This window comes from Herpailurus yagouaroundi, unplaced genomic scaffold (genome assembly GCF_014898765.1).
Source record: "Herpailurus yagouaroundi ecotype Mexico unplaced genomic scaffold, PumYag 166, whole genome shotgun sequence".
Classification (NCBI taxonomy): Eukaryota; Metazoa; Chordata; class Mammalia; order Carnivora; family Felidae; genus Herpailurus; species Herpailurus yagouaroundi.
In genome coordinates this window covers 17,192,775-17,207,793 of record NW_024412407.1, presented here as the reverse complement: position 1 = coordinate 17,207,793, position 15,019 = coordinate 17,192,775, and the positions used below count along the sequence as shown (strand labels likewise).

The window sequence follows — 15,019 nt, the reverse complement described above, 5'->3', positions numbered from 1 at the left end:
GCCTGTGTCTTTTATTCTATGTTTTAGGCCCCTAGAGCACAGGGGCAAGAATATTTGCATTCTGTTATATTTCTTTTTCTTTTTTACTTTTTTTAACATTTATTTATTTTTGAAAGAGCACAAGTGGGGGAGGAACAGAGAGAGAGGGAGACACAGAATCTGAAGCAGCCTCCAGGCTCCAAGTTGTCAGCACAGAGCCCAACATGGGGCTCGAACTCACGATCCGTGAGATCATGACCTGAGCTGAAGCCGGACATTTTACTGACAGAGCCACCCAGGCGCCCCGCATTCTGTTGTATTTCATTTGGAAGCTGTGCTTCTTTACTGCCTTCTCCTTGATAAAATCCTTCTTGGATAAAGTTTAATTTTAGCTCCCTTTCTGTCTGAAAAGTTACAGACTCAGGAATCTGCATTAAAATATTTTCTGAACTACGATCATTTCCTTAGCTTCTGATACTCTGGTTCACAGCTGGCTTCCAGGGCGATTTAACCATGTTATGGATTTTAAAGAAAAACTGCCTTATGTCCATCCAAGTACATATATATGTTTATATAAAATTAACCAAGCCAATTTCACTTTCCATTTATGAAAGAAAGTCCTAGACCCAGCATGGAAAAATCTGTATGATAGGTTTTCCTGATACGAAAATCCTAAGCGTTGTGATTTTTCTGCTTCAGACAGCTGAGGTGGCTCTCGCTAATCTCAAGAACAAATATGAAAATGAGAAAGCAATGGTGACTGAAACTATGACGAAGCTTAGAAACGAACTGAAGGCTTTGAAAGAAGATGCAGCAACTTTCTCATCCCTGAGAGCAATGTTTGCAACAAGGTAACAGTTTTTTCTTCCAAGATGAGGTGGGGTGCTTGGGAGAAAGACTTTAAAATTCACATTCACATGCACACCTCTTGGTGTGCCATCTAAGAGGGTGAGGGGGGAAGAAAATACTTGAGATTCCACTCTGACCTAAGGCAAAATGTTGTGTACTGTTTTCCAGAGCGCTCTACTGGACACACTGGATCAAGCAATCCGTTTACATAGAAGTATTTTTAAATTAATAGATATTTTTTCCTGGAGCTTATGTGCCAAAAAGAATTAGGACCCCCCCCCCAAAAAAGCCTCCGATAATGGGGAGGGAATGTTTTTCTTAAAATTGCTAAATATTGTATTATCACCACTGAAATTTATTTCTGTGACATAAAAGTGCTTATCATTAGTAGGTATTGCATGAGAAAGACATGTTCATGATGAATATAAGTACTCATTATATCAGCTAATTATTTGGACTTTAATACACTATGAAGTAAATTATAATTTTTTTTTGTGAGAGAGAGCATGAATGGGGAAGTGGGGCAGGGAGAGAAAGAGAGACAGAGAGACAGAGAGAGAGAGAGAGAGAAAGAATGAGACAATCTTAAGCAGGCACCACACTGTCAGCACAGAGCTCAACGTGGGTCTTCATCTCATGAACTGTGAGATCATGACCTGAGCTGAAATCAAGAGTCAGACGCTCAACCAACTGACCCATCCAGGCGCTCCTAAATTATAATTTCTAAAATGTAATTGTATTTATCACCAAGTTTTTCACATTGCCATGCTAATTAACTAGACAAATGTTAGTGACTACCTCTCCCCACCAGTTTCATTATGAAGTGCTTTGTGTTTAAACTTGAAGTGATTAAGCATGTATGGATTCAAAGGTTTCAAAATCTTGAGATTTTCAATAGTGTTGCCATCCCCTTTTTACTGTCACAATTCGGTGCCACAACAAAAGCAGTCATGTATCTTATATGATACACACGTGGTGCAAAATTCATAAAGCATAACTATGGGTTTATTTGCAGATTTAGTAGATAACTTATATGTAGCTGATATAAATGTAAAAAACAAAACAAAACAAATCCTGGGTTTTATAGGAGCCCTGGAATCTGTCCGGCTTTCTTGCATACGAGGAGAGAAAAGTTTCAAGCTCATACTTTGTGATTGACTCTCTTCGTGATGGCCGTTAGAGGGCTGAGTGCTTGGTGAACCACAGAGATGCAGAAGACCTGAATGAGCTGACCTCTGGGTCTGATCCTGGGAGAGTTTGAGGAATAGAGTGGATATATTTAGACACCTTTGGCCACCGTGGGGGGCAGGATAGAGAATGGGGATGGTACACAGTGCTCCCCTCTTTGATGAAAGAAATCAGTCAGCATTACATGTAGAATTAAAATATATATATTTCCTCTTTTAAACAGAAATCAAAATATTTTTAATGGGACATTTATAGTCTTAATCTGGCTTAAATAACCAGAAATTTGTTTTTTTTGTTTTGTCTTGTTTTGTTTTTTTAGGTATAGTAACTGCCTTGCTCCATAGTATTTTTTAAAATATTGTTATCTGACCAATTAAAATAAATCCAGGATGTTAAACCCACCTCATATTTTACTAAGACGCAATATTTCTTTTGGTATCCCTACTATGCTTCTTGACATTTAAGTTTAACAAATATGGGACCCACCTGCATTTCAAGTTCTTTCACCTAGAGTCTGTTTTTTCTTTAAAATGCTGCAAGGCTTATCTTAATTTCAAAGTTTGCACGGCACATTTTGGATATCTCCATCAAGTCATTAACTCTCAGCTGGTGCATGAAGAGTATTTGTTGTTATTATGTTAGTGGGTAAGTAAACTCAGAAAAAAAAACTGAAAATTGTGTGATCAAGCCTCCCTTCCAAATGTTTGTGTGCTTAGATTTTACTTTTGTTGGGGAAAAAAGATCACTGAGCTTATCTTTTGGCTACAGCACAAGTATCAAAGCCGAAGAAAGATGTCCCCGACAGCCTGCTATATCTGTATCAAACCCTATGCAAATCTTGATTTTCTTTGACATCTATGGCTTTATCTTCTGGTTAAGAAATCTTTGAAAATATTCAGGTTTCTAATTCAGGCAAATTTGCCATATTGAAAACAGTGCAGCTGCAATGGGGACTCAAAGTAAAACCTATAAATACAGATAAAGGAGGAAATGTTTTCTTTATAAACACTATTATTCCTTGTCTATGTCTATTCCTTGCCTAGTCTATGATAAACCTGTCACATTCCTCTGAAGAAGATCATGTTACACAGTAGAAGAAGCTATTGTAACACATCTAAGATGATGTGAACATTACCTGAAATGTTACAGTTCACTCTTCTGCCACCATGGAGCAGCCTCCATAATAACTCTGTCACTGGGGTTTAAGATGTCATCCATTAAGAGTGTCCCCATATGCACTCCATGGTATGGAAGAACCATCAGTTCTTGAACCTTCTCCAGTTTTCCACTGTAATAGGTTACCTCCATTCTGCTCAGGGAAGACCAATGTTCTAAATCTAAATTCCAGTGAAATTCTCAACTCAAGTTCCACATTTAGTGTCCCCAAGATTTTCTCCTGACCACTTTTTTGTTTGGGTTCTAGATGTGATGAGTATGTCACACAGTTGGATGAGATGCAGAGACAGTTAGCAGCCGCAGAGGATGAGAAGAAGACTCTAAACACTTTGTTACGAATGGCTATCCAGCAAAAACTCGCCCTGACCCAGCGGCTGGAGGACTTAGAGTTTGACCATGAGCAGTCCCGACGCAGCAAAGGCAAACTTGGAAAGAGCAAGATCGGCAGCCCTAAAGTAAGTGGGGAGGCATCAGTCACCGTGCCCACCATAGACACTTACCTCCTGCATAGTCAGGGCCCACAGACACCCAACATTCGGGTCAGCAGTGGCACTCAGAGGAAAAGGTATGCATGCAGCGATCTTCATAGTATGGTGCAGAGGCCAGATTTTTAGTTAACTGCAAAAATTAATGTGCTCTTATTGTGGAGGATGGAGGAAGGGAAGGAAGAGAAAAACTGGGAGTGGGTGTATAAATGGGCCTTGCTTGGCCCTTCCAAATCAAATCCTTTTGATAATCGTGTTTATTTGTTCCTTTCTGTCCCCCGTGCCCCATGTCTTGATTAACCATAATATAATTTTTGAGTATCTGTCAACATTTTTGCTGTTCTTTGTATGCATAAATTTGCCTCTCCCTTACCTCCAACCTAAAAATTGATAGACAAAAAAAGGTGGATATTAAGAATGAAGCTGCGTTTTACGTGACATTTAAAAGTCATTGTACCTCTGGTAATGGTGCTAGTTACCAGCTTCTCTTTAATGCGGCAAGGATATGAATATGTTCTTTTAGGGAAGCTTGTCCACATTAGCAAATCTGACAACTGACTCAAAGGAGATGTCTATATTTAGGTAAATGGAATTGATTGTGTGTAGTCTTTTCCTTAAAAGCAGGTTGTTGTGCCTTTTCATTTCGTATGTGAATGTTGCTCAAAGAAATCATTTGCAAGGTTATTAGTGGCTTGATTTGGTGACCTTTTTACGGAGTCCTGGATGTTGAATTACTTACCCTGTATTTTCAGTTAATGGTAAAATTTGTATTTTAGGAATTTTCAGTAAAGTATCAAATAATATAAATATTTTCTATTTGCGGTTCAAACTGACTAACGATAATAAATTTCTTTTCCAGTATCCAGTACAGTTTCCAAATAGGGTTGTATCCTGGTATGGAAACTAAGCAAAAAGCAAAAATCTTGACTTACATGTTTTAAAAAAATTAAATGCCAATGTAAATAATGTTGTCACTGGTGAGGCTTTGAAAGGTAATTAAAGTAAAACTTTTTTGTTTCCTATATGTATTTTCTTGGATCTCCTGCAAGACAATTTTCACCTTCCCTTTGTGATCAGAGCCGTCCCAGGACTTCAGGGGCTACCTACCTACAGAATTTATTAAGAGTTCCCCCTGATCCCACCTCCACAGAATCATTTCTTCTGAAGGGCCCCCCTTCCATGAATGAATTCATCCAAGGGCACCGGCTCAGCAAGGAAAAAAGGTTAACCGTGGCTCCACCAGGTAAACATTTTTTCCTTGGGTGCATGTGATGCAGATGATTAGCTGAGTAGACCACTCCCCCTTCCTCCCAACCACTCATGTCCACCCATCCACGGAGTCCAACTTGGACCACAGGTAAATTCCTGCAGCTAACATAAAAATGCCTTTATGCCTAGCGTCCCGTTTCCTCCTTGACTCGGCCAGACGAGCATTCCTTAGGAGTCTCCAAGGACTTCCTTTTAACAGCCAATGATGGAAAATGAGAGTTGGAAGGAATGGGATAGGTCAAGGGAACCTAGCAACAGGCGTAATGCAGGGCACACCCCCCGGGTCCTATCTGCAGCGTGGTAGCTCATAGCGATTCCATCTTGATCAAATTTTGTCATTTTGTTCTGATATTTTTTAAGGTAGTTTCAGTCAAGGGAGCTATCTTTATAAAAAGCCTTTGGGGCTAATCTCCTTTTGTAGTGACTCAGAATGTCTCTTCAATCACTATAGAGAAAATAGAAGTAAAAGCCGCTAAGGTTTTGCTCCTCTGGAACATTTACATCTTAATGTAATATTCTTGTAGTTTGCAAGCCCTTATTGATTTATGCTTACCAATATGCTCACATTTTATTTTTAGCTTCACTGTTTTGCATTTTTCTTTTTCTTTATAAAAAGTTTTTCCTATGAAGAGCTTCCTATGTGACTTCTGGCAAATAAAGTTCAGCCCTCTGAGAAATCCCTGCATGCTAATTATAGGTCAAAGGTGTCATACAGGAAGTCCATGAAACAAAATAAGCCCAAAGGCAGCATAATGGTTAGTTGTCACAGGGAATGAAAAATCAAAACTAATTCAAGTTAGTTGTCAACACGAGCATCTATATTTCTGGCCTCCCTTGAAAGATTCTGAATATCTGACAGCCCGAGGTCAGTGTCCATGTGTGTCAATAACCTGTCAGAGCCTCGTCCTGGCTGCTGTTTTTATGCACTTTTCCACAGCCCCCTTACTCCCGAGTACTGATACCCAGCCTGCTGCACCCATTTTTGTTATCTTCTGGACCCTACTATAGCCTTTGAGTTTGCCACAGAATTTTTTTTTTTTTTAATTCACTTTAGTTGTCTCACCTACCTCATTTACTTGATGTTTACCTTAATTCCTTTTTGGAAACCTCTGCCTTTGGACCTGTAATAATATCCTCATATGATTCACGAATCAGCCTACTGATTGGGATGAAAAGGTGTGGTGTGGAAATTTATAGCACATAATCAACATTCTAAGAATGTTTGAGCAAAGGGTGATGATAACGAGTTGGGAGAGCATAACAGCCCAAATGTATGCCAAAAAACAAAACAAAACAAAACAAAACAAAAACAACAAACAAAAACCTACAACTCTGCCAGGTGTTCTTACCTTCATAGCTCATTTCCTAATATTTCAGAACCCTTTGGAAGGTACCTTGAAGTATCTGTAAATCACCAAAACGATTGTGATTCATCAGGACATCTAACTTGAATAAAACACTTCAAGTTGTTTTAGTGTTCCAAGTGGATTTAGTAGCACTATCTATTGGAACTTAGGAAAGAAATCCTATGATTAATTAGGAACCCTATTGTATTTGAATTAAAAAGTGACCTATCAGTAAGATTAAAAATTAATAAATATTAACAATAACTGTTTTCATTTTGTGTATGATCATTTGATCCTTATTTACATTAATGTGTATTTACATCATTGTCATTACATTGTCGAAACCATTAACATTACATTGTAAACTTTTCTATGCTACTACCTCGACTATTTTTATTTTTAAAGGTTGTATCATAAATTTTATTTCAGATTTTATTCCTTTAATCTCTACTTCTCCTGTTAACTGCTGGGGTGTTTTTTCATTCTTTGTTATTTTCTTCAGTGTTGCTAGAAATACCCTCATGCATTCAACTTCTCATCGGTTTTGTGTTTTTCTCAAGTGAGACCACTGGGTACAATGATGAACATCTTTATGTTTTTTGCTCCATTTTGATGTTGCTGTCAAAGAGGATAGATCAGTGTACTAAGAGTCACACAAAATATTTTTCCCTTTTCCACACATTCTGAATGTTTCTAGTTCTTTTTGCACACTGTACCCATCTTGCAACTCTAAGGCTAGTGAGCCTACATGAACGAGAGTAGCGTTATGTTTTCTCAAACGCTTGAGTTTCAAATAACCAGAAAATGCCATTGGTCTTAGAAATTATTATTTTATACAAGATTAGAGATGTAAATAATGTGGCATTCAGAATCATCACTAGGCAAGAAAATCATTTTAATCACAACTTACTATATATCGATAAACCTTACATTTTTAACCATTTATTTGAAGTTAAAATAATGGAAGAGGGGAGGGAGTAAAGCTGTTATCATAGCCTAAGGAATTTTCAGTTTTATACCACGGGCCCAACCAGATTAGTTCTTAATCAATTTTTAGAGCAACCCAGCAACATTTTTTAAAAAGTTTTGGTTAAATCAATTACTATAAAAAGTGACTAATTACCTATACCAAATTGTAGCTTCAAAAAATATATTAGGGTTATTGACACTATATATTATTTTTCCTAGGCTGAACTGCATTGGGTAAGACATATTAAGTATTATTTATAATGGTTTTACTATATAAAATATGTTCAATAAGCTGAGAAAGGGAAAATATACCATATATATCCAGTCCAATGTTCTCTGTAAGAAGTATTTTTTTTTTAATTTTTTTTTCAACATTTATTTATTTTTGGGACAGAGAGAGACAGAGCATGAACGGGGGAGGGGCAGAGAGAGAGGGAGACACAGAATCGGAAACAGGCTCGAGGCTCTGAGCCATCAGCCCAGAGCCCGACGCGGGGCTCGAACTCACGGACCGCGAGATCGTGACCTGGCTGAAGTCGGTCGCTTAACCGACTGCGCCACCCAGGCGCCCCAGTAAGAAGTATTTTAAACCCATGGGAAATAATAGATTTTATTAGTCTTTTTTATTCGTGAGTTTACTATAAGTTACTGATAATTATAAAATTTACTAGCTAGTAACAATATATGTTCATTTTAAAAGGACAATTCCCTGTTAACTTATTAGAATGTTTTTCGATAAGTTTTCTGAAATGTGTTTTTAATAGGTTGATGTAGGTGATTATTATTATTCTAATAAGTGGGTTTTCTATTGAGGACCATTGAAGTAATTAAATTAATCAAATCATTTCAGTAGACATACAAAGAGTTTAATTTGTTTTGAAGCCTTTTGTTGAGGAATTATGACAGATATGAATCTTTAAGAATTTAAAACACAAAACATAAAATATTATTTACCATATATAAGGTATATTTTCAAATAGATTTTATTTCTTTGAGATGGTCAGGAGAAAACTCATCTTCTTCAAGCTACAATTTCTCAGTTTCTGGAGAATCAACTCTAGGATGGAGCACTGATTTTCAAAATTAACAGATTGTTTTGTACTAATTAATTTTCAACATTAATATAACCTTTTGGAGGAAATTTTGGCCTTTGCTTCTGATTTCGGCTGTTTCTGCTGCCTCATCCCCTGAAATTCCAGAGTTTCTGTCCTTAGCTTGTTGACTTTCTTGTTGATGACTTTGTCCTTATCATGGCATACAAAATGTAGTGTCCTCACACATATGGCTACTATCCTTGATGAATTTGAATCCAAAGGGACTCTGTTGTCATCAACGAGTTTACAATCAGGCAGCAGGTGGCGCATCTTTATAAAATCATTAGTTGTTTTATATTATTTGTAATATAAATGGTTGTATATTATTTATATAATAATAATAATAACAATAACAACATCTTACTATTTCATCAATACTTACAATCAGTCTACCAGAATATGTGAAAGAAATCCGTGTAACGTATAGGTAAGAGTTGCTATTTCAGTAAAGACTTGACTGCATGATTTGCGCAGGTAAATTAGGTTCCTGAACCCAGCTGCAATGTGTGTATCTGTGTCTGTGTGGAGGCTTCCCCACACCAACCAGCAATTCTCAGACACCATCAGGGTGTGCTACGATTCAACTGAATTCTGACACTGTGTATCCAGAAATAACACTGCATTCCACGGTCCCACAAAACTGCTGCTCCCTGCTTCCAGACACCAGTTGAAAGGCCAGATGATTACTTGTGCTTCTAACTAACCGGCTATAGATTAGGGGTTCCAATGACTCCCACTTTGGCTTCAGATACCAATCATAAATTAAGTTGTTACCTATATTTCTGACCAACTGGCTATGAATCAGAGTTCCCATGACCCCCTCCTCAGGTTCATTAATTTGCTAGAGCAGCTCACAGAACTCAGAGAAATATGTTACTTACTAGATTACCAATTTATTGTAAAAGGAGCCAGATGGAAGAGAGGCATAGAGCAAGGTATGGCAAAGGAACTGGGAGTTCCATGTTTTCTCCCAGAGCACACTGCTGTCCCCAAATCTCCTCAGGCATTCACCAGTTCAGTCCTTTTGGGGTTTTTTGGAGGCATCATTACACAGGCACAGTTGATTAAATCATTGGCCATTGGTGATTGATTCAGCCTCCAGCCCCCTCCCCTCCCCTGAGGTTGGGCCTGGTAGGACTGAAAGTTCCAAACCTCCAATCACATGGCAAGTTCTCTTGATTTTCCTGGTAACCAGCCTCCATCCTTAGGCAGAGTCCAAAAGTCACTTTATTAACATAACTGGGGACACCATTGTCACTCCCAACACTTAGGTAATTCCAAGGGTTTTTTTTGTTTTGTTTTGTTTTGTTTTTGAGAGCTGTGAACCTGGAACTATGGACAAAGACCAAATAAATCTTTCTTATAAATCACAGTATTGCAACAGGATAAACAAGAAATTTCAAACTTACGAAAGCAAGTTGGAACTCTCTTCTTGAAGTAACAGCCTAAGCAGTTTGCTCTTCGTGCTGCATTTTCCGTTTAGGAGCTTTCTCTTTTGGATATTTTGCCTTCCCATATCATTTCACTTCCCTCTGTCCCTCCCCACTTCTCTCTTTCTCTCCCTCTCTCTGACACCATTACTAAACTCGTGTGAGAGCATGGTATTCTTGTGAAATCTGAACATTTTGTATGATGTTTTAGATTTTACCCGTGTTTAAAGCAGCTCACAGAAGTGTGTTAACCTTAGATATGCAATCACCCTTTCAGATGTATAGTCAACAATAGACACGAACATGTTCATTAGTGAAAATTTCACTGCGTTCAAACATTTATTTGTCTGTCTTTTATATTGCAGTTTATGCTCTTAAGCATGTATCAAAACCATATTTCTTAACTCATTTGCTCACTCACTCATTCATCAGAATGTAACAAAATGTATTGAGCTACCATTATGTGCCAGGCACTTTTCTTGGCTCTTGACATAATATGTTATGTAAGTGAAACACCATCCCTGTGCTTCAGGAAACTCATAGTCTGTAGGGGAGGTAGGTAGGCAAATAAGTAACGGTGTTACTAGGTTTTCCCAGAATAAACAGAGGGTTTTGGGTGTTTAGGAACATTCTCCCAAAAGAAATGCAAGCCCTGGTCATGAAAGGTGGCTAGATGTTGATGGGCAGATGATGGGGATGCAGGTGTGGGTAATGAGCAGAGCCTCCTAGGAAAGGAGGTCGACCAATACAAAGGCCATGAGGTTGGGAACTAGAAATTGCAGCAGGACTGAGGAGTGATGGGAAATGACACTGGAAAGACAAGCAAGGACTTGAAAACAGACGGCCCGGTTAGTGAGAGTGGACTTTATTCCATTGGCAGAGATGACTGTTTTAAGAATAAGAACAGGTTTTCATTATATACGATTGCCCTGATAAAAGGTGGAGAATGGATTGGATGTGCCAACACCTAAGGTAAAGAAGCAGATACAGTGTCTGAAATTTGCAGATGAGAGGTGGTAGAGACTAGAAGTCAAAACTGGAGCAGTGTGAATGTTGACATGTGTCTGAATGTAGAGAAGTCCAACCATACCCGACAGCTGGTATGTCCTGTGTACCCACAGCCTACTTTAACAGCCTGTCTCCTTCATCCTCCCACATTTTGTAGGTAGAAGGAGCTCAGTGAATGCTATTTGAACTGACTTCCTGAACTAACAAACAGCCTCAGTGGTGGTTTTTTTTTTGTTTCCTAAAGCTTATTTTTTCCTTTAGAGGCTTCTCCATTTTTGTGGGTTCCCTTTCCCCATATCAGTATGCTTCCCGCCCCCAACAGGATTTAATTCTTGAAATAGCCAGAGTGAACAGCATTCTGTTGAAACTTGTAACCTTGGGGCGCCTGGGTGGCTCAGTCGGTTGAGCGTCCAACTTCAGCTCAGGTCATGATCTCCCAGTTCATGAGTTTGAGCCCCGAGTAGGGCTCTGTGCTGACAGCTGAGAGCCTACAGCCTGCTTCGGATTCTGTGTCTCTCTCTCTCTGCCCCTCCCCTGCTCACACTCTGTCTCTCTCTTTCTTTCTCAAAAATAAATAAACATTTAAAAAAAATTTTAAAAAAAAGAAGCTTGTAATCTTTTGGGCTTGTATTTTCTCTTAACATAGCTTCTATAGAGTTCTTCTTTACAGATGAAAGCTTGGGTGTTTTCTGATGCTGGTCCATGTTGCCCTTACTTTGAATCTGACAAAACAGAAGTTAAATCAAAAATATCAATCCAGGGGCGCCTGGGTGGCTCAGTCGGTTAAGTGTCTGACTCTTGATCTCGGTTCAGGTCATGATGTCACAGTTGGTGAGTCTGAGCCCCATATCAGGCTCTGTACTGACAGTGCAAAGCCTGCTTGGGATTCTCTTCTCTGCATCTCTCTCTGCCCTTCCCCCACTCGCTCTCTCTCTCTCTCAAAAATAAATATTTAACAAAAATATCAATTCAGGGGCGCCTGGGTGGCGCAGTCGGTTAAGCGTCCGACTTCAGCCAGGTCACGATCTCGCGGTCCGTGAGTTCGAGCCCCGCGTCAGGCTCTGGGCTGATGGCTCGGAGCCTGGAGCCTGCTTCCGATTCTGTGTCTCCCTCTCTCTCTGCCCCTCCCCCGTTCATGCTCTGTCTCTCTCTGTCCCCAAAATAAATAAAAACGTTGAAAAAAAAATTAAAAAAAAATTAATGTTAAAAATATCAATTCAGAAAGTTACCAATCACATGTCGAAAAATACATGTTTCTGTCTTGCCCCGATGTAATATGCAATTAGAAATTGGTTCAGATTTCCAAATTTCAGTGTATCATGTATGTTGCAGGAGTATTTTTATTCTTCTGGGTTAGTCATGCTTCATTTTACAGTGGAAATGTCCGACACCCTCACATTTCTTTTCAGTATTTCTTTCAAGGAGCAATTCCATTTTTATAGGAAATCTTTTACTATAGAATGAATGATCTTGAGTTGGAATACGCAATGTTAAGAATGCCAGCTGAGGGAAGAAAAAAAAAAGAATGTCATCTGAGAGATGTGTCTCTTCATTAAACTCCAGTTGAAAATTGAAAAATACCCGATTGAAACTGAACAATGTAGCTTATTTTTCCCAATAGCTCTATGTTTGGTTTGGTTAGAGAAATACCTGTGTATTCTCTAATTTAGCTGAATGTTTTGATTTTTGTCTAGATAACGAGTTTCGTATAAAAATATCTTAGAATTTTATGATTTTTCCCCTTTCTTATTTTCTCTTACAAAGTGTTTAACCTATATGTATCCTATACACCAGTTTTACCATTGGGTACATAAATTACACAAATTATGAAGACTTTTCTGATCCCTTGTATCCACTAGATAGAATTGCCTTCCTCTTCCTCTCTGCCTCACTACAGGTGGCATGGACACAGTGTCTTAAATCAGATTCCTCTATGAATCTATAAGGTTTTCGGCAGGAACCCTGTTCCTTGATCTTTTACTCTTCAAGATCTTGCACTGTTCGTGGCACATAGTTGGCCCTCAGTTTGGTGGATAATTAATAATCAGTCCAAATTTTCTACGGTGTCTCAAAATATTTGGCTTTATTGTGGTTTATCATCTATACATGTAGTTCTGATGTGTAGATTAGAAATAGTGTATTTCAGATGTGATGTAATGTAGGTAATGGAATAAAATCTGCATAACAGTTGTATTTGGGAACTTTTCTAGTGGGGTCTTCACTTCTCTTGTTTTATTCAGACAATGTGTGATATAGATATAGATATAGATATAGATATAGATATAGATAGATATATATATTTATAGACATATATATAAAATCTTGAAGTTCCTGTATTTGGTTGTTTTTATATATGGGTACTTAAAAATCAAGGCAATCATAAGAAAATATCCACTTTAGAGGCAAAGTTTATGAATCCATGTAGTACAGAGTAAAAGGTTGCATATAAATATGTAGGCTTTCCTCATTTTTTACTCTTACTCCTTTTTATATGTTTTTAAAATAGTTTTTAAGTATATTTTCAATAGATAATGATGGTCCAAAGTTCAAAAAGTACGAAAGAATATAAAATAGAAGGTAGCTCTCTCCCAGCCTCCTTCTCATGTCCTTCCAGAAACATTCTCTATATGTACAAGAGAATATCTATAAATACGTACATATATAATCACAAGTATATATTATATATGTATGTATTAACATTGGCACAACCACAAACATTGTTATGCATGCTATTTTTTTCACTTAATATATCTTGGCTTCCTTTATATCAATATTCATCTTTTTGTTTATTTTTAACCAGATGTTAATGAGGAGAAGGAAGATATACTTGAACCCTTTACAAAATCTTAAAAATGTTTTGTGTAGAATAGAAATATTTCTTGCTATTCAATAAAATGGGAGTCATCAGATGTTTCACCTCCTAGACCAGAGCTATTCAGTAGTAAGATAGTGTGAACTAGATGTGTAATTTTAATCTAGTAGCTGTATGAGAAAAAGTAAAAAGAAACACATGAGCTTAATTTTAGCAATATGTTTTAACACAGTGTGTCTATATTATTATCATTGCAACATGCAGTCAATAGAAGCAAATATTAGTGAGATATCTTATGTTCTGTTCTTCTTGGTCCTTGAAATTCAGCCTATATTTTGTACTTAGAATACATTGCAGTTTGAATTAGCCATATTTCAAGTGCTCAATAGCCAGATTTGGCTGGTAGTATTTTATTGAACAGTGTAGTTCTAGGCCTTCTTGCTTACCAATAGTTTTAACTACATATAATTTCTGCACAGAAACTTCAGTTTTACTCACTAACATCTAATTTTAAAATGAGACTTAAGATGGTACATATTTAGGTTTTCTTTTAAAATGAAATGCTAAGGGACACCTGGGTGGCTCAGTCAGTTGAGCACCTAACTCTTGATTTCAGCTGAGGTCATGATCCCAGGGTTGTGGGTTTGGAGCCCCGTGTTGGGCTCCATGCTAAGCATGGAGCCTGCTTGATAATTCACTCTGCCTCTTATTCTGCCCCTCCCCCCATTCTCTAAATAAATTTAAAAATGAGACATTGGGCCAAATGTTTTTTGTTGCAGATTTATTCTGCTTTGTTTGTCCCTGATTGGTGGCAATGCTCTTTTAGATAGGTACATATTAAATGTTTGTATACTCTTCTTTATACTTCTCCTTTATTTGTTACTAGGCATCTTTGTCAGTATTATAATTTAATTCCTATTGTTTAGGTATATCCTAAGAAACCATATGTCTTAAATATTCTTAAAATAATAACACAACTGAATTTTTCTAAAATTGGTATAATCAAGCTTGTAAAAAGTCCATTTTATTTAAGTAGGGAGTACATTGAAAATGTTTATAATGCATCCTGCTAGTTTTAAATGACAGAATTTAATGACACCATATATAGACTGAAAACACACAAAAAAAACTCTTTCCAGGTGGGTCCCCTGTATTTTCCTTTTGTCCAGGATAACAGAGAAGATAAAGACAATACTAAATAAATAATTTCATGGTGCATACTAAAGCCACACAATAAATAATGCAGAATTTAATGGAACATCTGACGACCAGAGGATTTTAATTTATTTTTATTTTTGTCTTTGTTTCCTACTCCCTCCTCTGTGAGGTATACTATCCAGAGCTTAAATTTTCTTGAAAGATTCCATATTTAAAATCTGAGCATTGTAAGCAAAATTAGCAGTGATAAAAAATT

The 15,019-nt window shown here is 37.5% G+C and overlaps 1 protein-coding gene across 7 annotated transcripts in view; it reads left to right on the top strand.

The window, feature by feature from the left end:
* The window catches only part of BICD1 (BICD cargo adaptor 1), a 266,844-nt gene that overhangs the window by 225,888 nt on the left and 25,937 nt on the right, over positions 1-15,019 (top strand). For 4 of the 7 annotated variants that reach the window (XM_040488480.1, XM_040488476.1, XM_040488478.1 and 1 more), the window contains exons 6-7: positions 679-830; positions 3,440-3,647. In XM_040488480.1, coding sequence (XP_040344414.1) covers positions 679-830; positions 3,440-3,647 — 360 coding nt within the window. Of the gene's footprint in view, positions 1-678; positions 831-3,439; positions 3,758-4,726; positions 6,562-15,019 lie in introns of those variants that run through there. The other 3 variants (XM_040488474.1, XM_040488475.1, XM_040488479.1) reach the window with 2 other exon arrangements.